This window comes from Salvelinus alpinus, chromosome 12 (genome assembly GCF_045679555.1).
Source record: "Salvelinus alpinus chromosome 12, SLU_Salpinus.1, whole genome shotgun sequence".
NCBI lineage: Eukaryota > Metazoa > Chordata > Actinopteri > Salmoniformes > Salmonidae > Salvelinus > Salvelinus alpinus.
The window spans coordinates 25,715,745-25,742,724 of record NC_092097.1 but is presented as its reverse complement, the minus strand read 5'-3'; the positions used below and the strand labels follow the sequence as shown (position 1 = coordinate 25,742,724).

At 45.5% G+C, this 26,980-nt stretch overlaps 1 protein-coding gene across 10 annotated transcripts in view; it reads left to right on the top strand.

The window, feature by feature from the left end:
* LOC139535752 (kelch domain-containing protein 8A-like) overlaps positions 1-16,419 on the top strand; it is a 73,260-nt gene extending 56,841 nt beyond the window's left edge. For 7 of the 10 annotated variants that reach the window (XM_071335509.1, XM_071335508.1, XM_071335513.1 and 4 more), the window contains 6 exons: positions 6,678-7,088; positions 7,326-7,536; positions 7,768-7,932; positions 8,037-8,255; positions 11,427-11,528; positions 14,498-16,419. In XM_071335509.1, coding sequence (XP_071191610.1) covers positions 6,924-7,088; positions 7,326-7,536; positions 7,768-7,932; positions 8,037-8,255; positions 11,427-11,528; positions 14,498-14,778 — 1,143 coding nt within the window. In that variant the 5' untranslated portion in view covers positions 6,678-6,923 and the 3' untranslated portion in view covers positions 14,779-16,419. Of the gene's footprint in view, positions 1-1,743; positions 6,068-6,677; positions 7,089-7,325; positions 7,537-7,767; positions 7,933-8,036; positions 8,256-11,426; positions 11,529-14,497 lie in introns of those variants that run through there. The other 3 variants (XM_071335517.1, XM_071335516.1, XM_071335518.1) reach the window with 3 other exon arrangements.
* Positions 16,420-26,980: the final 10,561 nt, after the last annotated feature.

Sequence of the window (26,980 nt, the reverse complement as noted above, 5' to 3'; positions counted from 1 at the left end):
GGATTGCAATGTAATCGGCCGTAAGTCTGTTAATTGGCCGATATGGAGACATTCTAAGTTTTTGATGTTTTCATTTCTAACTGCCACACCGCCTTGTATCCGTTTGTGCTGCCTGTATGTACGCTGCTGGGTTGCTATGGAAACTATTGGTCTGCTTTTACAGCAGGTGTTTACTCACATGCAGATAGCATACAAACACACACACACACACACAAGCGATGCCAGGAGGGCGAGACAGACATTAGCCTTTTAACAGAGAGAGATTAGATACTTACTTGGCCAACTATTCCTCCAACTCTGCCAACAATCTATCACAACTCTCTTCTCCCTGGTCCTGTGTTCTGAAACCCATATTCATTTATTTAGATAGAGCTATGTGGGGCTGTTAATTGCTCATAAGAAATGAAGATGTATGAGAGAGAGAAAGAGCAGTAGCAGTGTAGTGGAGAGAACTGACATTCAATTCAAGGCATTACCTCAGCCTCCTCTCAGCGTTGCTACTGTGTATTAACCATCAGTATCGGTGTATCAGTCATCAGATATTGGTCATCGGGTCAAACCCCCTGAGAGAGCGAGAGAGAGAGGTTAGATTTAATGAGGGATGTGTATAGTCACTCAGTGGCCTGGCCCCTGCACACAACCTTACAATCAGCTATTTTTCAACCTTGGTCCTTTAGTCCAGCACCACTAACGCGCCTGACTCAACTACTCAACTGCCTGGTCTTGACTCTCTCTATTGCTGTGTGGTAGTGTTTGGCTGTAACAAAAGCCTGCACACCCTGTAGATCTCCAGGACCACTAAGCTCGGAGTAGAGCAGCTCCAAGAGATGCATTTGTCTGTTACAAATAGGAAGATGTAGCTGAGAGTCAACATCTGTCACTGTTAGTTAATGTGTTACTGTGTGTGATGATGTCGGTACATTCATACTGTACAACATGTTGTGAAGGAAAGGGAACTGCGTCCCATCAACAGCGGAGTCATTTAAACTAAATCAAACATCAATATTGTTGTTATTGTAATGTTCATAGACAACAACAACAGCGAGGCACAAGGCAGGCACCATTTATTTTGTCAGAAAGCAGGAGAGCATTGCTGATGCTAATGAATGCAATCAGAACAGAGTATGAAATTCTTCTAATCAACTTTTTTAATGATGAGAAGTGACGATGAGATTTTATATTTGGGCCTGTAGGGAGAATGTTCTTCTTGCTCTTGGTCTTCAAAGTGTAATAGGCAGTAACGTTAGCCTTCAGGGTGGTATGACGCTGTGAGAGACTGCCTCCCTGAAATGTACTGTACTAAAGCTGTGTAAACAAAGAATAATAGCATGAGCAGTATACTGCAGTATAGCAAACCCTCAAGCTGGTAAATCACTATGGTAAAACTGCTGTGAGGAGTAATGTATGAAAAGGTAATACATAACCAGTTTTAACGTAGGTTTGATTCTATCCTCCTCTGGTCTCTGTCTGGGAGTTGGTCTAATGGGGTCAGTACTGTTATTTAAATGTGTTAGGCATGAGTCATCAACCTTATTGTGAACAGTCTTGTATGAGTGGAATAAAGCTGTGTTGGACTGTATTTACACTGAATGACCAGCAGTTTTATAACGTTAGCAATGAGTGGCTCTCCTGGGTGTTAGTTTACTTAAGCCCACCCCAGCGTGAACACTGCTATTAGACCAGGATTAAGACCTGCTACAAAAAACCCTGACTACTACACACACACACACACACACACACACACACACACACACACACACACACACACACACACACACACACACACACACACATACACATACACATACACACACACACACACACACACACACACACACACACACACACACACACACATACACACCCCTTGCCCTGACTCCACTGCTCACACTGCAGTGGTTCTGAGGTGTGGGGAGTAAAGCACTATTTGAATACTGCAGGCTAATTAAATGTTAGTCGTTAAACAATCCCTTGCTTGGCTGTTTTCACCCTGTAGAGAGAGAGAGAGAGAGAGTAAAAAGGGGGAGCGATAGGGGACAGATGGAGTGGGAGAGAGAGGAGAGACAATAGGGAGACCTTCGGGAGTACGCCATCACCACGATCAAACCAAGCTGCTTGTATTTGAAACATGGACTAATAGCTTTGCTGAGGATTACATTATAACTAAAGTTGGCAGCCGACTCGTGCCTATATAGGGATTGAAGGAGACTAACTAACTAATTAAAAGTATGAAAAGACATGCTGATTGTGAATGACTTCCTTGGGTTCTGGTGGGACTACTGTTGATCTCAAGCTGTTCAAGCAGTTCATTTAAAAAAAGACGTGGCGAAGCAAATCGTTTATTGATTGCAATTAATACGCTCTGCAAGGCACGCCAGGAGAAAACAATTGTGTCTCACTAACAAGACTCTGCCTGCCGGGGTCAGAGTGGAGAACACCACCATAGCCATGATTAAAACCAAACCAAGTAATATACTGGCTGGCTGGCCATCTGTACCTTGGCCTCGCAACTCCAGAACGTGTCACTGTTTCTATGGTAACCCACTCTTGCCCTCAAAAGTTACATAGTGGAGAATATTTTTTTTTCTAAAAGAAGCATCGATCTTTCTTTATTCTCTTTGTGCATGCATCCTTCTTTTTATTTGTCTGCAGAGAGAGAGAGAGCGAGAGAGAGATTGCTAAACAAAGTGTGACATGGTTTTGATCCTGCTGTACATACCTACATGTACACTACGGTCACAAGACACAGGCCTCCCTATTGTCCATAGAATTTCTTAGCAAACAGCCGGATGCAGGGCTTTCTCCTATAGAGCTTCATTTTTATGGAACGATCTGCCTATCTATGTGAGAGACGCAGACTTGGTCTCAACCTTGAAGTCTTTATTGAAGACTCATCTCTTCAGTAGGTCCTATAATCAGCCTGGTCTCAGAGTAGTAAGTTGGTGGTTTGCGGATATCCTTTTAGTGGTGTTGGGGCTGTGCTTTGGCAAGGTGGGTGGGGTTATATCCTGCCTGGTTGGCCCTGACCGGGGGTATCGTCGGACAGGGCCACGGTGTCTCCCGACCCCTCCTGTCTCAGCCTCCAGTATCTATGCTGAAATAGTTTGTGTCGGGGGGTTAGGGTCAGTCTGTTATATCTGGTGTAATTATCCTGTCTTATCTAGGACCATGCCTCAGGACTACCTGGCCCGATGACTCCTTGCTGTCCCCAGTCTACCTGGTCGCTGCTGCAGTTCCAACTGTTCTGCCTGCGGCTATGGAACCTTGACCTGTTCACCGGACGTGCTACCTTGTCCCGGACCTGCTGTTTTCGACTCTGTCTCTCTACTGCACCTGCTGTCCCAAACTCTGAATGCTTGGCTATGAAAAGCCAACTGATATTTACTCCTAAGGTGCTGACCTGTTGCACCCTCTACAACCACTGTGATTATTATTATTTGACCCTGCTGGTCATCTATGAACGTTTGAACATCTTGGCCATGTTCTGTTATAATCTCCACCCGGCACAGCCAGAAGAGGACTGACCACCCCTCAGAGCCTGGTTCCTCTCTAGGTTTCTTCCTAGGTTCTGGCCTTTCTAGGAAGTTTTTCATAGCCACCGTGCTTCTACATCTGCATTGATTGCTGTTTGGTGTTTTAGGCTGGGTTTCTGTATAGCACTTTGTGACATTGGCTGATGTAAAAAGGGCTTTATAAATACATTTGATTGATTGAGAGATTGACTAACTAAACTTCCATTGTTGAATGTGCCAAACTCACACAAGTTCCCTCGCAGGAAAAAAAATACATACTGAAATAAGCCAATTATGTTTGAGTGATGTGGACCCAAGCACTTCGTCTACTAAAGGCTTTTTGTCAATGAAGCCTAATGATATCCATGTTTTATATTACCCAGCCACACTCTCAGTGTGATGTGTGGGGGTGTTAATGGGTTGTCACTGCTCAGTAGAAATAGGTATTTTGTAAGTGATCCTGTGGCTACCAGGGTTTTAGCTGTGGACTCTTACGTCATTTACATTTGACTTTGTAGTAATTTACTGTAGCAGATGCTCTTATTTAAGATGCTCTTTGAAAAGCTAGGGTTTCAGATGTTTTCAGAAGATGGGCAGGGACTCTGCTGTCCTAGCTTTAGGTGTAGAAGGGCCAAGAGACCAGAGTTGGCAGAACGTGGTGCTAGAGTTGCAGTTGTCCAGACCGGAGATGTCATGTGCCTGGATTAGGACCTGTGGCCCTTCCTCTGTGAGGTATGGTCATACCCTACGAATGTTGTAGAGCATGAACATGCAGGATCGAGTCACTGCTTTGATGTTTGCAGAGAACATGTTGTCCAGGGTCATGCCAAGGCTTTTTTAACTCTGGGAGGGGGACACCGTGGAGTTGTCAACCATGATGGAGAGGTCTTTGAGCAGGCAGGCCTTCCCCAGGAGGAAGAGCAGCTTCTTCTTGTCTGTTGAGCTTGAAGTGGTAGGCCGACATCCAAGCTGAGATATCTGCCAGGCACACAGAGATGCATGTCGCCACCTGAGTGTCACAAGGGGGAAGGAGAAAAGTAGTTGAGGATAATCCGCATAGCAATGATAGGAGATATCATGTGAGAATATGACAGAGCTGAGTGTCTTGGTGTATAGAGAGGAGGAGAGTGCCTAGAACCAAGCCCTGGGGGACACCAGTTATGAGAGTACGTGGTGCAGACACAGATCCTCTCCACTACACCTGGTAGGAGCGGCCTGCCAGGTAGAATGCAATCCAAGAGTGTGCAGAACCTGAGACACCCAGCCCTGAGAGGGTGGAGAGGAGGATCTGATGGTTCACAGTGTCGAAGGCAACGGAGAGATTTAGGAGGATGAGAACAGAGGAGAGAGAGTCCGCTTTGGCAGTATGAAGAGCCTGTGTGACACAGAGAAGAGCAGTCTCGGTTGAGTGACCCATCTTGAAGCCTGACTGGTTATGGTCAAGAACGTCGTTCTGAGAGCGATAGCGAGAGAGATGATCAAATACAGCATGCTCAAGTGTTTTGAAAAGAAGGAAGGAATACCGGTCTGTAGTTTGAGTCAGAGTGTTAGTTTCTTAAAAAGGGGAATGACTGCCAGTGGTCAGGGATAAGTTGATGAGGAAAGTGAGGAATGGGAGAAGGTCTCCAGGGAAGGGAAGAGGTGATGGGGTCAAGTGGGCAGGTTCTTGGGTGGACGGACCTCGCTAGTCGCAAGATTTAATCTGCAGAGAGAGGGGAGAAAGAGGTCAAGGCGCAGGGTAGTTCTGTGTGAGAGTGAACAGTGGATTCAATAGGCTGAGTGAATGAGGAGCAGATGTCGTTAAACTTCTTTTCAAAAAGGTTGACAAAGTCGTCCGCAGAGAGGGAGGAGGGAAAGGGAGGGACGGAGGTTTAAGGAGGGAGGAGAAGGTGGAAAATAGTTTTCTCGGTTAGAGACAGAAGGTTATAATTTAGAGTAATACAAAGTGCATACAGAGCAACAGAAGGTCGAGAGGAGGGAGTGGAAGGATGATAGGTCCTCTGGAAATGTAGTTTCCCTCCATTTTCGCTCAGCTGCCTGCAACCCTGTTCTGTAAGCAGTGAGACACTCAGCCAATGTTTCAGGAGGGGAGGGCCAAGATGGGTAGGAGGAAAGGGGACAGTGCGAGTCATAGGATGCGGGAAGCGATGAGAGTAGGGTTGAAGAGGCAGAATCATGAGAGAGGAGGGAGAAGGATTTAGCAGAAGGGAGAGATGATAGGATAGAAGAGGAGAAAGTAGTGGGAGAGAGAGAGTGAAGATTGCGACATGGTGCATGACCATCTGGGTAGGGGCTGAGTGGCTAGGGTTGGAGGAAAGGGAGACAGAAAAGGAAAGTAGTGCGAAGGATTAGTAGGCGAACAGCATCTTGTAAAGATGAGGTCAAGCATATTGCCAGCCTTGTAAGTGGGAGGGGACTGGCAAAGGGTGAGGTCAAAATAGGCAAGAAGGGGAAACAGAGTTGGAAAGAAATTACTTGAAGGCAGATGTCAAGAGGTTGGTCTCCAAGGTACGAGTGACAGTGACAGCATGGAATTCAAATGAGGAGATGGACAGGTGAGTGAGGGAGAAAATAAAAAATATCCACTTAGGAGAAACGAGTAGTTCTGTGCAACCATTATGACGACCAGATGCTCTCGGACTATGAGAGAACACTGAGCTGATCCACCATGCGGCTGCTGCTGCTCAGTCACACTGTCTGTGTGGGTAGAAGAAATAGGTTACAGGCAAGAACTAGACACGGAGAGAGAGGAGGAAGAGGGAGGGGGATGTGGGGAAGGGAAGGCTGGTTGCCTGGTTACTGATGGATGTTTTGCTCTGCTTGTAAAGCCCAATTCATCCTGATTGTGTACACAGCTAAAGAGGGCCATGACACACACACACACACACACACACACACACACACACACACACACACACACACACACACACACACACACACACACACACACACACACACACACACACACACACACACACACACACACAGCCAAAGGCCCAATCTATTCAATAGTAAATAGCTGTAGGTTGCTTTGATTAGAAGCATCTGCTAAATGACCATATTATTCTGAGTCAGTGGGAACTTAGATAAGTACTCTTCTATTCGATTATATTACATTGTCTTTCCTGTTCCATACTAATCATCCTTCCTTCTCATTTCCTCCAGGACCTAGTACGAGCCGGTGGTCAACTCCAAGGGAAGAGCCTCCGGTTGGGCTTTGCTGACCTTGCTCCATCCGCTCTCTCTGGTCTTCCACCTAGTTCTCTAGATCTCCTGACAACACCACTCTCTCGACTCTTCCCGTTGACACGGCACTATACCCAGGGGTGCTAACCCTGTCCACCTCCATCTCTGGTTTCCTGGACCCACCTCTCCCCCAGCAACCCTTCCCCTCCCTGGGCCGAGATATAGATGTCTGTGCCCTCGGCCTTGGAGTTCCACTGGCAGAGCCTGGCTCGGCTGCCAAGCGGGCGTGTCTACCACTCCCTGGCGGAGGTAGGGGGGCAGATGTACATGCTGGGGGGCTGTGATGCTGCAGGGAGGCCCTCCCCAGCCCTGGAACTATACTCTCCAGAGGTAGGTTGGAGCATACACACACGCACGCACGCACGCACACACACACACATACACCCACACACACACACACACAAACACACAACCCACACACACACAAACACACAACCCACACACACACAAACACACGACGCACACGCACACAAACACACACAGGATTAAACACAGAACGCATCGGTTCAAACATTTACACAGGACTAATCGACCATGTAATTAATTACACTTTTTTGTTGTTTTCAGGGGGACCAGTGGCTGAGCTTGCCCCCCATGCCCACCCCTCGGGCGGGTGCGGCCGTGGCGGTGCTGGGCAAGCAGATCCTGGTGGTGGGTGGTGTGGGGGAGGACCAGCACCCTCTCAAGGTGGTGGAGGTGTACAACACAGAGGAGGGGAGGTGGAGGAAGAGGAGCGCCCTCAGAGAAGCACTGATGGGGGTGGCCGTCACTGTAAAAGGTGTGTTGGGTAGGGGGTGGCTGTCGCTGTGAAAGGTTTGTAGGTGGGGGGTGGCCGTCGTTGTGAAAGGTGTGTAGGGGGGGTGGTCGTTGTTGTGAAAAGTGTGTAGGGTGGGAGGTGACACAAGGACATATATACTTGCATTCTGTACATGGCCAGATCCATGTTAATGGCTCAGTTTCTCACCTCTCCCTCCACCTTTCTCTCTCTCTCTCTCACCCTTCTCTGTAGATGGGCGTGCGTTGGCAGTGGGTGGTATGGGTTCAGACCTGCTCCCTCGTAGTATACTACAGCAGTATGACCTGAGGAAGAATGTGTGGGCACTACTGCCCCCTATGCCCACACCGCGATATGATGCTACAGCACACCTACTGGGCAACAAGATCTACGTGGCAGGTAAGGAAAGGGTGTGCGTGTTTGGGTGTCTGTTCACGCTTGTGTGCGTGTTTGCCAGTTTGCACGTGTAATGTGTATACTAAGTGTGTGTGTGTTCTCTTTAGGTGGGCGTCAGTGTAAGCGCACATTGAAGGTCTTTGAGGTATTTGATTCAGAGACACGCTCCTGGAGTACACTACCCAACATGCCGTGTAAACGTTCGTACGGTGGCGTGTTCTGGGACAGTTCGGGGAGGCTGTGTCTGCTGGGGGGGCTAAGGAAGGGAGGGGGCCACCAGAGCTCCAAGTTCACCAAGAATGTCAACATCTTTGATACTAACCAGGGTAAGAACCACAAAAAAAACACATACACAAAACACATACATATGCATTTAAGTGCACTGATTTCCTCTCCAGGTACACAATAAAGTTATATTTCTCTCCAAATAAAAGCTAGCTGCATGCTGCACACATACACACACACACCTCATACCCCTGGAAAAACGACTTATCTTCCGTCTTACAGAAAATGAATATCAAATGGTCAAATTGAAAAGAGACCAGGAAGAGAAAAGTAAGAGCCATACTGTCACGCCCTGACCTTAGAGAGACATTTTATTTCTCTATTTGGTTAGGTCAGGGTGTGATGTGGGGTGGGCATTCTATGTTTGGTTTTCTAGGTTTCTGTATTTCTATGTTTTAGCCGGGTATGGTTCTCAATCAGGGACAGCTGTCTATCGTTGTCTCTGATTGAGAATCATACTTAGGCAGCCTTTTTCCCCACCTAATGTGTGGGTAATGATTATTTTCCGTGTGTGTTTGTGTGCACCTCAGTTGCGTCACGGTCTTTGCTGTTTACCTGTTTGTTTTGTTGGTTAAGTTTTTCACTCCTATTAAAAGATGTGGAACGACATGCACGCTGCGCCTTGATTGATTTATGACAGGGAGTTTGAGCATAGCGAGCGTGACACATACCCAGGTAAAAAAATCGATAAGTCATTTCAAACAATAGGGTGTTTTGTCACGCATTTGGATTCTTCTATTTTTACCAGTCGATTCCAAATGAAAGAAGCAGTGGGAGTCTGAATACTAATCTAACACCACGGTGAGAATGTCTGTCTGGCCAGCTGGCAGGCTGGCTGGGTTTTACTCCAGAGATATCAAACAGACATTTACTCTACCTTCCTCCATACCTTCCTCCTCACACACACACACACACACACACACACACACACACACACACACACAAATAAGGGCCTCACACACACACACACTCATCACTCACACACACACAGTAAACAATAAGGCCCATTCACTCTCCCTCCCAATCTAATCTAAGTGGAGATGAGATGGGTGATGAGCTACAGTGAGGGTGTTTAAATTACAGGATTCAGAAACAGATTGTGTTATTATCTGCCTTCCTCCACAGATGGTCATGCTGTCTGCAACTCTCACACTGGGATATTATACTCTGTAGCTCACTCATTGTTAGATTTACCCAGAGCCATTTATTTAGATATCTGAATATATGGCTCTGGATTGACCTAGAATTCAATGTCTTGAGAGAATGTTTTGAGAATGTTGACAGAAAATGTGTGTGCAAAATAGCAGCAACAAGGCAGTCCTGTGGGAGAAAACAGCTTGTTAATGAGATGTCGAAGGAAAATGACAAGAATCGTGCAAGCTAACAGGCAGGCAAATAACGGCGCAGAATAGTGGTGTGCAGAACGGCATCTCAGAACGCACAACTCGCCAGTCCTTGTCACGGATGGGCTATTGCAGACCATACCAGGTTCTACTCCTATTGAGGAGTGGAAAAACATCGCTTGGTCCAATGAATCCCGGTTCCTGTTGCGCCATGCTGATGGCAGAGTCAGGATTTGGCGTAAGCAGCATGAGTCCATGGCGCCATCCTGCCTTGTGTCAACGGCACAGGCTGGTGGTGGTGGTGTAATGGTGTATGGAATGTTTTCCTGGCAGACATTAAGTACCTTGATACCAATTGAGCAATGTTTTCTTGCCCCAAAGAATTTGGGCTGTTCTGGAGGCAAAGGGGGGTCCGACCCGATACTAGATGGGTGTACCTAATAAAAAACTGTCCACTGAGTGTAGATTACATTGATAAAAGTAGAATATTAAAATTACTACAATATACAAAGACAGACATTGTGTAATATGACATAAGTCATAACAAAGTAGAGCCCCGAATTTTCTAGTATCCTGAATTGTGTTCTCCATGTCTGTCTGACTGTAGCTCATCATGATCTGTTCAATGGAAATCCACTGACTACCAAAGCCTCTACAAAACTGTAGAAAATACATCACACCAATGCACACTCTCTGTATACAAGATACACTCACACACAGCCCAGCACATACATTAACTACACAACTGCAATATCTCCAGTCCCTTCTAGTTCAGCTATCTGTAGTAGACTAACTAAACTCTCTGAACCTTTCTTCCCGCTAGTGTGTTAGTGTGTGCCCCTCCCTCTGAATCTGAAGGAAAAAGGGAACTTAGTGCTGAATATGATATGTTTTATAAAGTTATTTGGAGGAAGCCCCTGAGAGTGCCAGCCAGCCAACACTTCAACAACAAAGGCCCTGGCAGTGAGTCGCAGAGCAGTGTGCCCGTCGCCAGCTGTGCTCTGCCTTATTCCCTTTCAAGCTCAAATATGGGCTGGATTGGCACCAGTTCAATAACAAAGTGCTTTTATCTGCTCTGGTTATGTTTTCGTCTCTCTCTCTCTCCCTCTGTATTTCTCTTCCTCTCTCTCTCTCTGTGGAGCTGATTGTGAAGTCAGAGACACTAAACTCACGCAGGCTTGGGTTTCTTACAGACAACATAAAAGCTTTAAAAGAGTCTTTGAAAAACAAAAAAATCTCCCTAGTCGCTGTTTCTCTGAAATAGTTTCACTGTCTTTAGCAGCACAAATGTTTGCCTAAGTAGAAGTGTAAATGATATGCCAATTTACTGTAATAGTCATCCCCTGTCAGACTGCAGGAGGAAAATAACTAGTTTTTCTCCTTTGAATCAATTGAAGTGTTCCGATTGGATGGTTTTACAGGAAATGGACCCTATTTTCTTATTTCCAATATCTGGGGCCATGACCTGGTAGCTTGGTGTGTGTGTGTGGACATTTGTATTCAAGGTGCGCACAGTATTTCTTATTGAGTTGTGGTGCCACCAGCATTCAGGCACACACCAAATTGTAACTTGCAGAATTCAAAAACAAATGGAAAAAATCTAATTGTCACCTTGCTGGAGTTTTATGCAGTGGTCAAAGTTGATTGTACACACACTTCCCTGCCTCCCCCACCCTCATTAAAATGTGGTTTACACTTGCACGCACACGCACACACACGCACGCACACACACACACACACACACACACACACACACACACACACACACACACACACACACACACACACACACACACACACACACACACACACACACACACACACACACACACACACACTCTGGCATCGTCCTCTCCTGTCTCCCTCCAGGGTTGTGGTTGAAGTCAGAGGACACTGTAGCCATGAAGACTAAGAGGGCTGACTTTGCCTCGTCTTTCCTCAGGGGCAGGATGGTCGTAGCAGGAGGACTCGGTGAGGGAGTGTGAATGTGTGTGTATATGTGCTCATATATGTGTGTTTTTCTTGAACGTTAGTTGGTCATGACAATGTGTGTTGACCATACAGTGCATTCGGAGAGTATTCAGACCCCTTAGACTTTTTCCACATTTTGTTACGCTACAGCCTTATTGAAAAATGGATTAAATAAAATAAATAAAAATCCTCATCAATCTACACACAATACCCCATGTTAACAAAGTCAAACAGGTTTTTAGAAACTTTTGCTATTTTATAAAAAAACAAAATAACAGAAATACCTTATTTACATAAGTATTTAGACCCTTTACTATGAGACTTGAAAATTGAGCTTAGGTGCATCTTGTTTCCATTGATCATTGGCACACACCGGTCTATATAAGGTCCAAAAGTTGACAGTGCATGTCAGAGCAAAGACCAAGCCATGAGGTCGAAGGAATTGTCCATAGAGCGCCGAGACAGGATTGTGTCGAGGCACAGATCTGGGGAAGGGTACCAAAAAAGGTCAGGGAGGTGAGCAAGAACCCGATGTTCACTCTGACAGAGCTCCAGAGTTCCTCTGTGGAGATGGGAGAACCTTCCAGAAGGACAATCATCTCTGCAGCACTCCACCAATCAGGCCTTTATGGTAGAGTGGCCAGACGGAAGCCACTCGTCAGTAAAAGACACATGACAGCCCGCTTGACAGGACTCTCAGAACATGAGAAACAAGATTATCTGGTCTGATGAAACCAAGATTGAAGGAAGATTGAAGATTGAAGGCCTGGAGGTAACGTGGCACCATCTCCACGGTGAAGCATTGTGGTGGCAGCATCGTGCTATGGGCATGTTTTTCAGCGACAGGGACTGGGAGACTAGTCATGACCGAGGGAAAGAGGAACGGAGCAAAGTACAGAGAGATCCTTGATGAAAACCTGCTCCAGAGTGCTCAGGACCTCAGACTGGGGCGAAGGTTCACCTTCCAACTGGACAAAGACCCTGAGCACACAGCCAAGACAACGCAGGAGTGGTTTCAGAACAAGTCTCTGAATGTCCTTGAGTGGCCCAGCCAGAGCCTGGACTTGAACCTGATTGAACATCACTGGAGAGACCAGAAAATACCTCTGCAGCGACGCTGCCCATCCAACCTGACAGAGCTTGTGAGGATCTGCAGAGAAGAATGGGAGAAACTCCCCAGATACAGTTGTGCCAAACTTGTAGAGTCATATCCAAGAAGACTCTAGGCCGTAATCGCTGCCAAAGTGCTGAGTAAAGGGTCTGAATACTTACAGTACCAGTCAAAAGTTTGGACACACACCGACTCATTCAAGGGTTTTTATTTATTTTCACTATTTTCTGCATTGTAGAATAATAGTGAAGACATCAAAACGATGAAATAACACATGGAATCATGTAGTAACCAAAAAAGTGTTAAACAAAGATTCTTCAAAGTAGCCACCCTTTGCCTTGATGACAGCTTTGCACACTCTTGGCATTCTCTCAACCAGCTTCATGAGGAATGCTTTTCCAACAGTCTTGAAGTAGTTCCCACATATGCTGAGCACTTGTTGGCTATTTTTCCTTCACTTTGCGGTCAACTCATCCCAAACCATCTCAATTGGGTTGAGGTTGGGTGATTGTGGAGGCCAGGTCATCTGACACAGCACTCCATCACTCTCTTTCTTGGTCAAATAGCCCTTACACAGCCTGGAGGTGTGTTTTGGGTCATTGCCGTGTTGAACAAATGATAGTCCCATTAAGCGCAAACCAGATGGGATGGCGTATCGCAGCAGAATGCTGTGGTAGCCATGCTGGTTAAGTTTCCCTTGAATTCTAAATAAATCACTGACGGTGTCACCAGCAAAGCACCCCCACACCATCACACCTCCTCCTCAATGCTTGACGGTGGGAACCACACATGCAGAGATCATCCATACACCAACTCTGCGTCTCACAAAGACACGGTGGTTGGAACCAAAAATCTCCAATTTGGACTCATCAGACCAAAGGACTGGTCTAATTTCCACTGGTCTAATGTCCATTGCTCGTTTTTCTTGGCCCAAGCAAGTATCTTCTTCTTATTGGTGTCCTTTGGTAGTGATTTCTTTGCAGCAATTAGACCATGAAGGCCTGATTCACACGGTCTCCTCTGAAAAGTTGATGTTGAGATTTGTCTGTTACTTGAACTTTGTGAAGCATTTATTTGGGCTGCAATCTGAGATGCAGTTAAATCTAACAAATGTATCCTCTGCAGCAGAGGTAACTCTGGGTCTTCCTTTCCTGTGGCGGTCCTCGTGAGAGCCAGTTTCATCATAACGCTTGATGGTTTTTGTGACTGAACTTGAAGAAACTTTCAAAGTTCTTGAAATTTTCCAAATTGACTGACCTTCATGTCTTAAAGTAATGATGGACTGTCGTTTCTCTTTGCTTATTTGAGCTGTTATTGTCATAAATGAACTTGGTCTTTTACCAAATATCTTCTGTATACCACCCCTACCTTGTCACAACACAACTGATTGGCTCAAATGCATTAAGGAAAGAAATTTCACAAATGAACTTTTAACAAGGTACACCTGTTAATGGAATTGCATTCCAGGTGACTACCTCATGAATATGGTTGAGAGAATGCCAAGAGTGTGCAAAGCTGTCATCAAGGCAAAGGGTGGCTACTTTGAAGAATCTCAAATGTAAAGTATATTTTGATTTGTTTAACACTTTTTTGGTTACTACATGATTCCATGTGTTATTTCATAGTTTTGATGTCTTCACTATTATTCTACAATGTAGACAATAGTAAAAAAAGGTTCTTGCTTTGTCATTATGGGGTATTGTGTGTAGATTGGAGAAAAAACAAAAAATTATCCATTTTAGAATTAGGCTGTAACGTAGCAAATGTGGAAAAAGTCAAGGGGTCTGAATAATGTACTTTCGAATGCACTGTATATTGACTGTATGAACACCGTATGATGACTGTGCGTGGTCCCCAGGTCACCAGCCTTCAGTTCTGGACACTGTGGAAGCCTTCCACCCTCAGAAGAGGAAGTGGGAGAGACTGGCTCCCATGGCAATGGCGCGATGCTCTGCCTCGTCCATCGTCATCAGGGACCGCTTGCTGGTGGTGGGAGGAGTCAACCAGGTGCTGGAATATTGCTGTGCTTGTTGTCACACACACACACACACGTCATTTACTATCTGTCTCTGTCTAACTGTCTTTAAGGTCCCTAGTTCAGCCCATGAGATCCTGTATGTGAAAGAGGAGTGTCTGTAGGCTAGAGGACACGACCCTTACAGGATGATTGACAGCAGGATGACCACAAGAAGATTCTGAATTCTAGAACATTCTATTCAAGATCAGTGGTTCCAGTGCTTTCATAATGGCAGCTGGTCTGGAACAAGTGCAATATGTTTCCTAAGATCTACAGAGGAATAGAAAGGATGGGGAACTAATGCCACAAACACAGAACAGTGCCCTCTGCTGGGTTGTCTATACACACTCAACTCCAACACAGTGAGAGAACTTATATCACACAGGCTACACACACAGAGAATAGATCCCAATTATCACCATACTGACTCACATCGTACAAGATATTCTACACCAGGGATGGCCAACTTTGATGGGCGTGGGGCCCACTAAAAACCTGAACTCATCATGAGGGGCCGTAGTTACTCGCGGGTCTGCGTACCCACATGTGCACAACCACATTTCGAAATTGCGCCTTGTGTATTCTACAAAAAAGGCAGCCAGTTGCACATCCCTGTTCTACACACATGAGGAGCTGGCTTTCTCTGTAAATAAGTTATTCAGAAGAGTTTTAGTAATGAAAAGATTCCTCTTCACTGTGTGTGATCTCCCAATAGAGATTCTCAAGATATTCAATATTTTTTTTACTTTTGCATCTATTGTTGTAGACTTACTGCTTGCCTTGCCTTAAACGTTTTAAACTGGACATATAGATGTGATCTTAACAGGGAGTAAAGACTAGAGCAAGGTAATACATTTTGTATTGTTACTTAGATAAATACTGTTTATTTGTTGTGTATGAAATGTGTGCAGTTTGTCAACAGTTTGATATTCGTTACTGTAGATGCAAGTGACATGTTAGTGTACACCCATCTCTAAGACCTAAATTAGTCAACTCCTGACATACAGTACAGTATGCAGTGGCTTGGACTGGAATGAAGGCATACACTTAACTGGAGTGTGCATATAGCATGCATGCAGACATAGCATGCAGATATCTGGAGCAAGTCAAAATAATGTATATGAATTAACTTCACTACTGAAACAGTGTGCAATCATCAGGAGTTGACTATACCCACTGATGGAGGCTGCTGAGGGGAGGACTGGAATGGCTGGAATGGACTGAATGTATTGGTATCAAACACAACCATGATACCATTCCATTTACTCCATTCCAGCCATTATTATGAGCCATCCTCCCCTCAGCAGCCTCCACTGAAACCCACATATTTGAATGGGTTGCCTATGGATTGCTATGGCAATAGGAATTATATAGGTGTGATATCATACTTTTATATATTTGTCAATGAGAAGGTTAATCATGTAATGTCTGGTTTAGAGTATATACCAAATGGTGTAGGTTCTTTAATCCTATTTAAGATCTGTTGGGGAGACAGCTCTTTTTAACATCCCCATTTAAAAAATATATGTTATACTCATGATACCTGCAATACTGGTTTTCGGTTAATCTGTTTTGGTTTGTAATTAGTGCACTGTGTATTGACAATTGATTAATGTGAAAATGTATTAATGAATAGCTTCATTCTCAGGATGTTTTTAAAAAGCACAAACTACTGGATGAATACTTCTACAGTAAGTATGGGTTCAATGAGGTATTCTTCTAACTTGATTAGAAAATAAAACAAAAGAAGCTTAACAAAATAATTCCATGGAGTGCATCCACTTCCTACCTGTATGTAGTATTCTTCTATATCATTCTTCTTTCATTCTTATTCTGTACTGTTAGATTTCAGTGCAGCCTTTTATATTATTGACCATAACCTGTTGTTAAGGAAACTTTTCATCCTCTGCCATATCATGGATTCAGAGTTACAGTGAATTCGGAAAGTATTCAGACACCTTGACTTATTCCACATTTCGTTACATTACAGTCTTATTCTAAAATGGATTAAATAGTTTTTTTTGCTCTCATCAACCTACACACAATACCTCATAATGACAAAGCAAAAACAGGGTTTTAGAAATGTTTGCAAATGTATTAAACATATATAAACAGAAATATCTTATACATAAGTATAAGTATACATACATAAGTATTCAGACCCTTTGCTCTGAGACTCAAAATTGAGCTCAGGTGCATCCTGTTTCCATTGATCATCCTTGAGATGTTTCTACAACTTGATTGGAGTTCACCTGTGGTAAATTCAGTTGATTGGATATGATTTGGAAAGACACACCTGTTTATATAAGGTCTACAGTTGACAGTGCATGTCAGAGCAAAAACCAAGCCATGAGGTTGAAGAAATTGTCCGTAGAGCTCCGAGACAGGACTGTGTCGAGGCACAGATCTGGGAGAGGGTACCAAAAAATATCTGCAGTATTTTTTGGTACCCTCAGCAAAGGGTGGCTACTTTGAAGAATCTCAAATATAAAATATATTCCTCATGAAGCTGGTTGAGAGAATGTGCAAAGCTATCATCAAGGCAGAGGGTGGCTACTTTGAAGAATCTTTGTTTAACACTTTTTTGGTTACTTCATGATTCCATATGTGTTATTTCATAGTGTTAATGTCTTCACAATTATTCTACAATGCAGAAAATAGTAAAAATAAAGAAAAAACCTTGAATGAGTAGGTGTTCTAAAACTTTTGACCGGTAGTGTATGATGATATTCAACCATATTATCAGGTTTGAAGGTAAGACCCAGGTGCAGTGTCGAAGTAAACAGGAGACAAAGGGCTGTGAGACATGGGTTTAAATCTGGACATATGAAAGGTAGGATGTATATGAAGGGTCCGGGGCAACAGAAGACGAACAGCAGAGGGGCTAATGATTTTGGAGATGGGAAACGTGCCGATAAACCGAAGGTATAGTTTGTGGGATTCCACCCGGAGGGGCAGATCCCGGGTGGACAGCCATACCTTCAGCCCAAGACGATACCGGAGAGCCGGGGTCCGGTGGCGATCTGTTTGTCGTCGATGCCTGGAGGTGGTCTTGAGGAGGGCTGAGCGGACTCTCCTCCAGGTACGACGACAGCGGCGGACAAACATCTGGCCAGAAGGTATGCCGACCTCTTCTTCCTGCTCAGGGAAGAGCGGGTCTGATACCCCAGAGAACACTCAGGAGATAGGCCCATGGCAGAGCAGGGAAGGGTGTTGCGGGCGTATTCATCCCACACCAGCTGCTGGCTCCAGGTGGTGGGGTTGGCGGAGACCAGGCAGCGCAGAGTAGTCTCTAGGTCCTGGTTGGCTCGCTCTGACTGGCCTTTGGACTGGGGGTGGAACCCGGAGGACAGGCTAGCCGACGACCCAATGAGGGTGTAGAACGCCTTCCAGAACCGGGACGGGAACTGGGGGCCCCGGTCAGAGACCATGTCGGCTAGTAGTCCATGGATCTGAAAGACGTGCTGCACCATGAGCTGGGCCGTCTCTTTGGCAGAGGGTAGTTTGGGGAGAGGAATAAAATGGGCGGCTTTGGAAAACCGATCCACCACCGTCAAGATGGCGGTGTTGCAATCAGATGGGGGAAGCCCCGTGACAAAGTCCAGGCAGATGTGAGACCAGGGACGATGAGGGACAGGCAGAGGTTGGAGGAAACGAGCCGGAGTAGGGGAGTCTTGTTTTGTGCACAAACCGTGCAAGCGGCGACAAATGAGAGACGTCAGGGACACTGGGGTTTGGCTGGGAACCCTGCGCCTCCCGGACCTGCTTCTCTATACCCCAGCTGAGTGCCGTCGCCAGGCACAAGGTGGGCACAATGGTCTCGGGCTCCGGGGTAATAGCCGTGGGGCTATAGCGGTGAGACAGTACATCCGGCTTGACATTCTTGGATCCCGGCCGATATGAGAGGGAGAAGTTGAACCGTGTGAACAGGAGGGCCCATCTGCCTTGCCTGGAGTTGAGGCATTTGGCTGTGCGGAGATACTCCAGGTTTTTGTGGTCAGTCCATACAATGAACGGATGCTCTGCCCCTTCCAGCCAGTGCCTCCATTCCTCCAACACCATCTTCACTGCGAGAAGATCACGATTCCCCACATCGTAGTTTTTCTCTGTGGCGTTGAGGCGGTGGGAGAAGAAGGTGCAGGGAAGTAGCTTCAGGTCCGGGGCAGAACGCTGGTACAGGACCACCCCCACTCCTACATCAGAAGCATCGTTCTCCACCACGAACTGATGGGAAGGATCAGGATGAACCAAGATGGGAGCAGTGGTGATGCAGTGGGTGAGGTCCCGGAACGCCCGGTCAGCAGCAGGGGACCACGTGAACGGAACCTTGGGAGAGGTGAGTGCTGACGGGGTAAGCCAGGGGGCTGTAATCCCGGGTAAAGCAGCGATAAAAGTTGGTGAACCCCAGGAAACGTTGCAGCTGCACCATGGACGTAGGCTGGGGCCAATCCACCACCGCCCTCACCTTCCTGGGATCCATCTGGACACTCCCAGCAGAGATTATGTACACAGCTCTTCTGGCTGTGCCGGGTGGAGATTATAACAGAACATGGCCAAGATGTTCAAATGTTCATAAATGACCAGCATGGTCAAATAATAATAATCACAGTAGTTGTCGAGGGTGCAACAAGTCAGAACCTCAGGAGTAAATGTCAGTTGGCTTTTCATAGCCGATCATTGAGAGTATCTCTACCGCTCCTGCTGTCTCTAGAGAGTTGAAAACAGCAGGTCTGGGACAGGTACCACGTCCGGTGAACAGGTCAGGGTTCCATAGCTGCAGGCAGAACAATTGAAACTGGAGCAGCAGCACGGCCAGGTGGACTGGGGACAGCAAGGAGTCATCATGCCAGGTAGTCCTGAGGCATGGTCCTAGGGCTCAGGTCCTCCGAGAGAGAGAAAGAAAGAAAGAAAGAGAGAATTAGAGAGAGCATACTTAAATTCACACAGGACACCGGATAAGACAGGAGAAGTACTCCAGATATAACAGACTGACCCTAGCACCCCGACAGATAAACTACTGCAGCATAAATACTGGAGGCTGAGACAGGAGGGGTCAGGAGACACTGTGGCCCCATCCGATGATACCCCCAAACAGGGCCAAACAGGCAGGATATAAACCCACCCACTTTGCCAAAGCACAGCCCCCACACCACTAGAGGGATATCTTCAACCACCAACTTACCATATTGAGACAAGGCCGAGTATAGCCCACAAAGATCTCCGCTACGGCACAACCCAAGGGGGGATGACAATCCAAACAGGAAGATCACGTCAGCGACTCAACCCACTCAAGTGACGCATCCCTCCTAGGGACGGCATGGAAGAGCACCAGTAAGCCAGTGACTCAGCGCCTGTAATAGGGTTAGAGGCAGAGAATCCCAGTGGAGAGAGGGGAACCGACCAGGCAGAGACAGCAAGGGCGGTTCGTTGCTCCAGAGCCTTTCCGTTCACCTTCACACTCCTGTGCCAGACTACACTCAATCATATGACCTACTGAAGAGATGAGTCTTCAGTAAAGACTTAAAGGTTGAGACCGAGTCTGCGTCTCTCACATGGGTAGTTATACCATTCCATAAAAATGGAGCTTTATAGGAGAAAGCCCTGCCTCCAGCTGTTTGCTTAGAAATTCTAGGGACAATTAGGAGGCCTGCGTCTTGTGACCGTAGCGTACGTGTAGGTATGTACGGCAGGACCAAATCGGAAAGATAGGTAGGAGCAAGCCCATGTAATGCTTTGTAGGTTAGCAGTAAAACCATGAAATCAGCCCTTGCCTTAACAGGAAGCCAGTGTAGGGAGGCTAGCACTGGAGTAATGTGATCAAATCTTTTGGTTCTAGTCAGGATTCTAGCAGCCATATTTAGCCCTAACTGAAGTTTATTTAGTGCTTTATCCGGGTAGCCGGAAAGTAGAGCATTGCAGTAGTCTAACCTAGAAGTAACAAAAGCATGGATTCATTTTTCTGCATCATTATTGGACAGAAAGTTTCTGATTTTTGCAATGTTACGTAGATGGAAAAAAGCTGTCCTTGAAACAGTCTTGATATGTTCGTCAAAAGAGAGATCAGGGTCCAGAGTGACGCCGAGGTCCTTCACAGTTTTATTTGAGACGACTGTACAACCATCAAGATTAATTGTCAGATTCAACAGAAGATCTCTTTGTTTCTTGGGACCTAGAACAAGTATCTCTGTTTTGTCCGACTTTAAAAGTAGAAAGTTTGCAGCCAGCCACTTCCTTATGTCTGAAACACAGGCTTCTAGTGAGGCCAATTTTGGGGCTTCACCGTGTTTCATTGAAATGTACAGCTGTGTGTCATCCGCATAGCAGTGAAAGTTAACATTATGTTTTCGAATGACATCCCAAAGAGGTAAAATATATAGTGAAAACAATAGTGGTCCTAAAACGGAACCTTGAGGAACACCGAAATTTACAGTGGATTTGTCAGAGGACAAACCATTCACAGAGACAAACTGATATCTTTCCGACAGATAAGATCTAAACCAGGCCAGAACTTGTCCGTGTAGACCAATTTGGGTTTCCAATCTCTCCAAAAGAATGTGGTGATCAATGGTATCAAAAGCAGCACTAAGGTCTAGGAGCACGAGGACAGATGCAGAGCCTCGGTCTGACGCCATTAAAAGGTCATTTACCACCTTCACAAGTGCAGTCTCAGTGCTATGATGTGGTCTAAAACCAGACTGTTTGTTTGATTGTTTGTCTTCAGGAAGGCAGTGACAGCTTTTTATTTTTATTTTGAGAGGAATGGAAGATTCGATATAGGCCGATAGTTTTTTATATTTTCTGGGTCAAGGTTTGGCTTTTTCAAGAGAGGCTTTATTACTGCCAATTTTAGTGAGTTTGGTACACATCCGGTGGATAGAGAGCTGTTTATTATGTTCGACATAGGAGGGCCAAGCACAGGAAGCAGCTCTTTCAGTAGTTTAGTTGGAATAGGGTCCAGTATGCAGCTTGAAGGTTTAGAGGTCATGATTAGTTTCATCATTGTGTCAAGAGATTTAGTACTAAAACACTTGAGTGTCTCTCTTGATCCTAGGTCCTGGCAGAGTTGTGCAGACTCATTTACATTTACATTTAAGTCATTTAGCAGACGCTCTTATCCAGAGCGACTTACAGGACAACTGAGCTTTGGAGGAATACGCAGATTTAAAGAGGAGTCCGTAATTTGCTTTTTAATGATCATGATCTTTTCCTCAAAGAAGTTCATGAATTTATTACTGCTGAAGTGAAAGCCATCCTCTCTTGGGGCATGCTGCTTTTTAGTTAGCTTTGCGACAGTATCAAAAAGAAACCGCTGTGTCAGATTTAAAAAAAACTTTACTGAAAAAGCATAATCTGAGTACGGCGCTCAGAGCCCAATCCAGCCAAAGAAATACCCGCCATGTTGGAGTCAACAGAAGTTAGAAATAACATGATAAATATTCACTTACCTTTGATGATCTTCATCAGAATGCACTCCCAGGAATCCCAGTTCGACAATAAATTACTGATTTGTTCCATAAAGTCCATCATTTTGAAGTATCACTCCAGAGAACAGCAATTGCAATTGACAGGCCGGCTGCGACAGAGCCTAGGCTCGAACCCAGAATCTCTGGTGGCACAGCTTGCATCAGTGCCTTAGACCACTGCGCCACCCAGGAGGCTGTGAATGTAAATGTTAACGCCGCCGCATACAATGATGTTCTAGGCGATTCTGTGCTTCCAACTTTGTGACAACAGTTTGGGGAAGGCCATTTCCTGTTTCAGTATGACAATGTCCCCTTGCACAAAGTGAGGATCATACAGAAATGGTTTGTCGAGATTGGTGTGGAAGAACTTGACTGGCCTGCCTAGAGCCCTGTGCAGGCCAGTCAATATTAATGCCAATGATTTTGGAATGAGATGTTCGACGAGCAGGTGTCTACATTGGTCATGTAGTGTACCAAATACCAAAATTATTTTCAGCCTCTGCTGGGCATAGTTGGTGTTGAAAATTGCCTTGTAATCTCACTCTTCACCACTAGATGACAATTAAACACAACACATAAGCTATAAACTGAGGAATATGATTCTTCTCTAGGACAGAATTGACCCAAACATATTGAACAGGCTGGCTGACTCTTTATGGTGTACTTATCTTTTTGTTCAACAGTCTTTTTTTCACAGTATAGCCATAGATCAAAGCCTCACAATAACTATGCAAACACACGCTCAGTTCTGAACCTTCCCCCTCAAAGTCAATGATACAGTGGATTTATACATGGATACACACTGTGCTCTGAAACACTTGTCTTTAAATGATACTCCTTCCTCACTAAGGTGAGAAAAATAGGCGACGTTGGCGCCAAGTGGAGTTGTAGAATGTATCGTGAACAGTTGACGTAAACATGGCCTCATGTTATACGCATCAATCACATTAACATTCTTCCAAATAGTATTTTTTCTGTTCATCTACCACGGAGGAGATTTGTTGTGAATGGAAACGTTGCTTCAATTGATTCTAATGCTGTAACCAAGACTTCCTGTGCATGATGACTTCCGTTGTCCATTTTGGGTCTACATTTGCCCCATGACCCCTCTTTGCCCTGCTCACAGGCAGAGCTGCCAGACACATACACACACCACAAACATCCTATATGAATCACCACTGTCAAATGAGTTAATTGCATTCTGAGGGGAGTGGTTGGCTGTTCTCTGTTGCAAGTGTATTCTCCCCTCTACTTTTCCCACATTATTAACTGAGTTAGGCCTGTCTCTATGGCCTTGCCCTGCAGCAGAGAGAGAGAGAGAGAGAGAGAGGGAGAGAGCTTATTAGGATGGACAGACATCCACTTTCAGCTCAGATTAGTGGCATGTTTAACTCTTTATTATTGACTGCTTCCAACAGGCCATGATGTGGGTAGGATCTATATCTGCTGTGTCCATTCAAATGATCAATTTGTGACTTGTTTTGGTAATCAGTGGCTGTGTTGGAGGGGGTGTGGCTTCACTTCTCCTAGGAAATCAGCAATTAATACAGGGAGGCGTGCTCTCCACCTCTGCTTGGCAATTAGCAATTAGTGTTAGTACTTTAGTCTCCCTTGGTTTCGCAGCGGTAGCTGTAAGCGGAGGCTATGTCAGTTTTGTCGCAAAACGAAGACTGTTCTTTGGCGTTGTTTGAGGAAGGCTCCCTACCACCACTCTCTCACTTGAGTATCTTACCAAGTTATTTTCAGATCAAATATTTGCTCTTTTTGTAACTTTGGCAACTGTTTTCTAAACCTGTTCGCACTGCTCCCTGTAGGCTTTACAGAGCCTCCCCACCCGTTGGTTGCAACCCTTCTAATTTAGTGTACCCTGTACGCACAACCCATGTGGAATTCCATGTCTCTGGCAGCATTTGGAACTGCTGACCTGCGGTCAAGAACGCCGACTTCATCTCAGCATATGCTGCCCTTTAGTCCGGTGACTTTTTGGCCCTGACAAGGACATGGATCAACCCAGAGAAATCTGCTGCTCTTCATCTGACAATGTTCTCTCATAGTCTGAGAGCATCTGGTCGTTGTGGTGGTGGCACAGGTCTACTCATTTCTCCTAAGTGGAGATTCTCTTTTCTCCCTCTCTCCAGTCCATCTCCTCACTTGAATTCCATGCTGTCACTCAAGCTTAACATTATTGTCATCTATCACCAATCAGGTGATAGATGGAGAGTTCCTCAATGAGCTTGACACCTTGATTAAGCTAATTTTCTGACAATGGCTCACTGCTCTTCGTTCTTGGCAACTTCAATCTCCCGATGTCTGCCTTGCCCAATCCCCTCCAAATCACACAAGGCAGGCAATACACTTGACCTAATCTTTACTAGAGGCTCCTCCCTGACTAATCTCACTGCAACCCCCCCCCCCCCCCCCCCCCACAGATCACTACTTTGTTTCCTTTTCTGTCTCCCTTTCCTCCAATCCTAACCACTCAGCCCCTACCCAGATAGTTGTGCCATGCAATCTTCACTCTCTCTCCCACTACTCTCTCCTCTTCTATCCTATCATCTCTCCCTTCTGCTAAATCCTCCTCTCTCCTGATTTTGCCTCTTCGAACGTACTCTCCTCCCTTTCTGCATCCTATGACTCGCACTGGGCCCTTTCCTCCCGGCCAGCTCGGCCCTCCCCTCCTGCTCTGTGGCTAAGTGACTCAATGCGAGCCTACAGAACAGGGCTGCGGGCAGCTGAGTGAAAATGGAGGAAAACTATCGGAGGACTGATCATCCTTTCACTCTGCCCTCTCTACTTTCTCTTCCTCTGTATCTGTTGATAAAGCCACTTTCTACCACTCTAAATTTCAAGCATCTGCCTCTAAACCTGGGACTCTTTTCCATTTTCTCCTCCCTCCTTAATCCTTTCGGACAACTGTCAACCACTTTGAAAAGAAGGTTGACGACATCTGCTACTCATTCACTCAGCCTAAAGTCCACTGGTCTCACTCGCATAACTACCCTACGCCTTGACCTCTTTCTCCCCTCTCTCTCCAGATGAAATCCTGTGACTAGTGAGGTCTGGCAGCCCGACAACCTTCCCATTCAATCCCATCCCCTCCTCCCTTCTACAGACCATCTCTGGAGACCCTCTCCCATTCCTCACTTACATCAACTCATCCCTGACCACTGGCTGTGTCCCCTCTGACTTCAAAGTTGCACGAGTCGCTCCCCTCAAGAAACCAACACTCAACTCATCTGAAGTCAACAACTATAGACTTTTCTTTCCAAAACACTTGAGCGTGCTGTCTCGTCAACTTTCTCGTTATCTCTCTCAGAATGATCTTCTTGACCCTAACCAGTTAGGCTTTAAGACAGGTCACTCAACTGAGACTGCTCTTCTGTGTCATGAAGGCTCTCCGCCCTGCCTAACCTTGCTCGCTCTCACTCAGATCTTTCAATTCAAGGTGCTTAATTTGCAAGGGAAACATGTTTACATTGCCAAAGCAGGTGACATGGATGAAGTAAAAAGTTCCAAAATAACGTGTCCAATGTCATGTTTATATAGTGTTGTAATGATATGCAAATAGTTCAATTACAAAAGGGAAAACAAATATGGGTTGTATTTACAATGGTGTTCTTCACTGCGCCCAATAGATATGGGAGTTTATCAAAATTTGATTTGTTTTTTCAAATTCTTTGTAATCTGAGGGAAATATGTCTCTATGGTCATACATTTGGCAAGAGGTTAGGAAGTGCAGCTCAGTTTCCAACTCATTTTGTGGGCAGTGTGCACACAGCAGACCTGGCTCGAGAAGACAGGCTTTCTGCGGTCTTTCTCAATAGCAAGACTATGCGGAGTCTGTACATTGTCAAAGCTTTCCTTAATTTTGGGTCATTTACAGCGGTAAGGTATTCTGCCACTGTGGACTTACTGTTTATGGCCAAAGAGCATTCTAGTTGGCTGTTTTTTTTTGTAAATTCTTTCCATTGTGTCAAGTATTATATTTGTTTTCTCATGATTTGGTTTGGTCTAATTGTGTTGCTGTCCTGGGGCTCTGTGGGGTCTGTTTGTGAACAGAGGCCCAGGACAAGCTTGCTTAGCGGGGCTCTTCTCCAGGTAATTTTTTCTGTAGGTCAAGGCTTTGTTATGGAAGGTTTAGGAATCGCTTCCATTTAGGTGGTTGTGGAATTCAACGTCTCTTCTGGATTTCGATCATTTGCAGGTATCGGCCTAACTCTGCTCTGCATGCATTATTTGGTGATTTACGTTGTACACAGGATATTTTTTGCAGAATTCTGCATGCAGTCTCACTTTGGTGTTTGTCCCATTTTGTGAATTCTTGGTTGGTGAGTGGACCCCAGACCTCACAACCATAAAGGGCAATGGGTTTTGTAACTGATTCAAGTATTTTTAGCCAGATCCAAATTGGTATGTCAAATTTTATGTTCCTTTTTGATAGCATAGAAGGCCCTTCTAGCCTTGTCTCTGATCGGTCACAGCTTTGTGGAAGTTACATGTGGTGCTGATGTTTAAGCTGAGGTATGTCGGTTTTTTGTGTGCTCTAGGTTAACATTGTCTAGATGACATTTGTATTTGTGGTCCTGGCAATGACCTTTTTTGGAACACAATTTTTGTCTTACTGAGATTTACTGTCAAGGCCCAGGTCTGACAGAATCTGTGCAGAAGATCTAGGTGTTAGTGTAGTCCCACCTTGGTTGGGGACAGAAGCACCAGATCAGCAAACAGTACACATTTGACTTAAGCTTCTAGTAGGGTGAGGCCAGGTGCTACAGACTGTTCTAGTGCCCTTGCCAATTCGTTGATATGTTGAAGTGGGTGGGGCTTAAGCTGCATCCCTGTCTCACCCCACGGCCCTGTG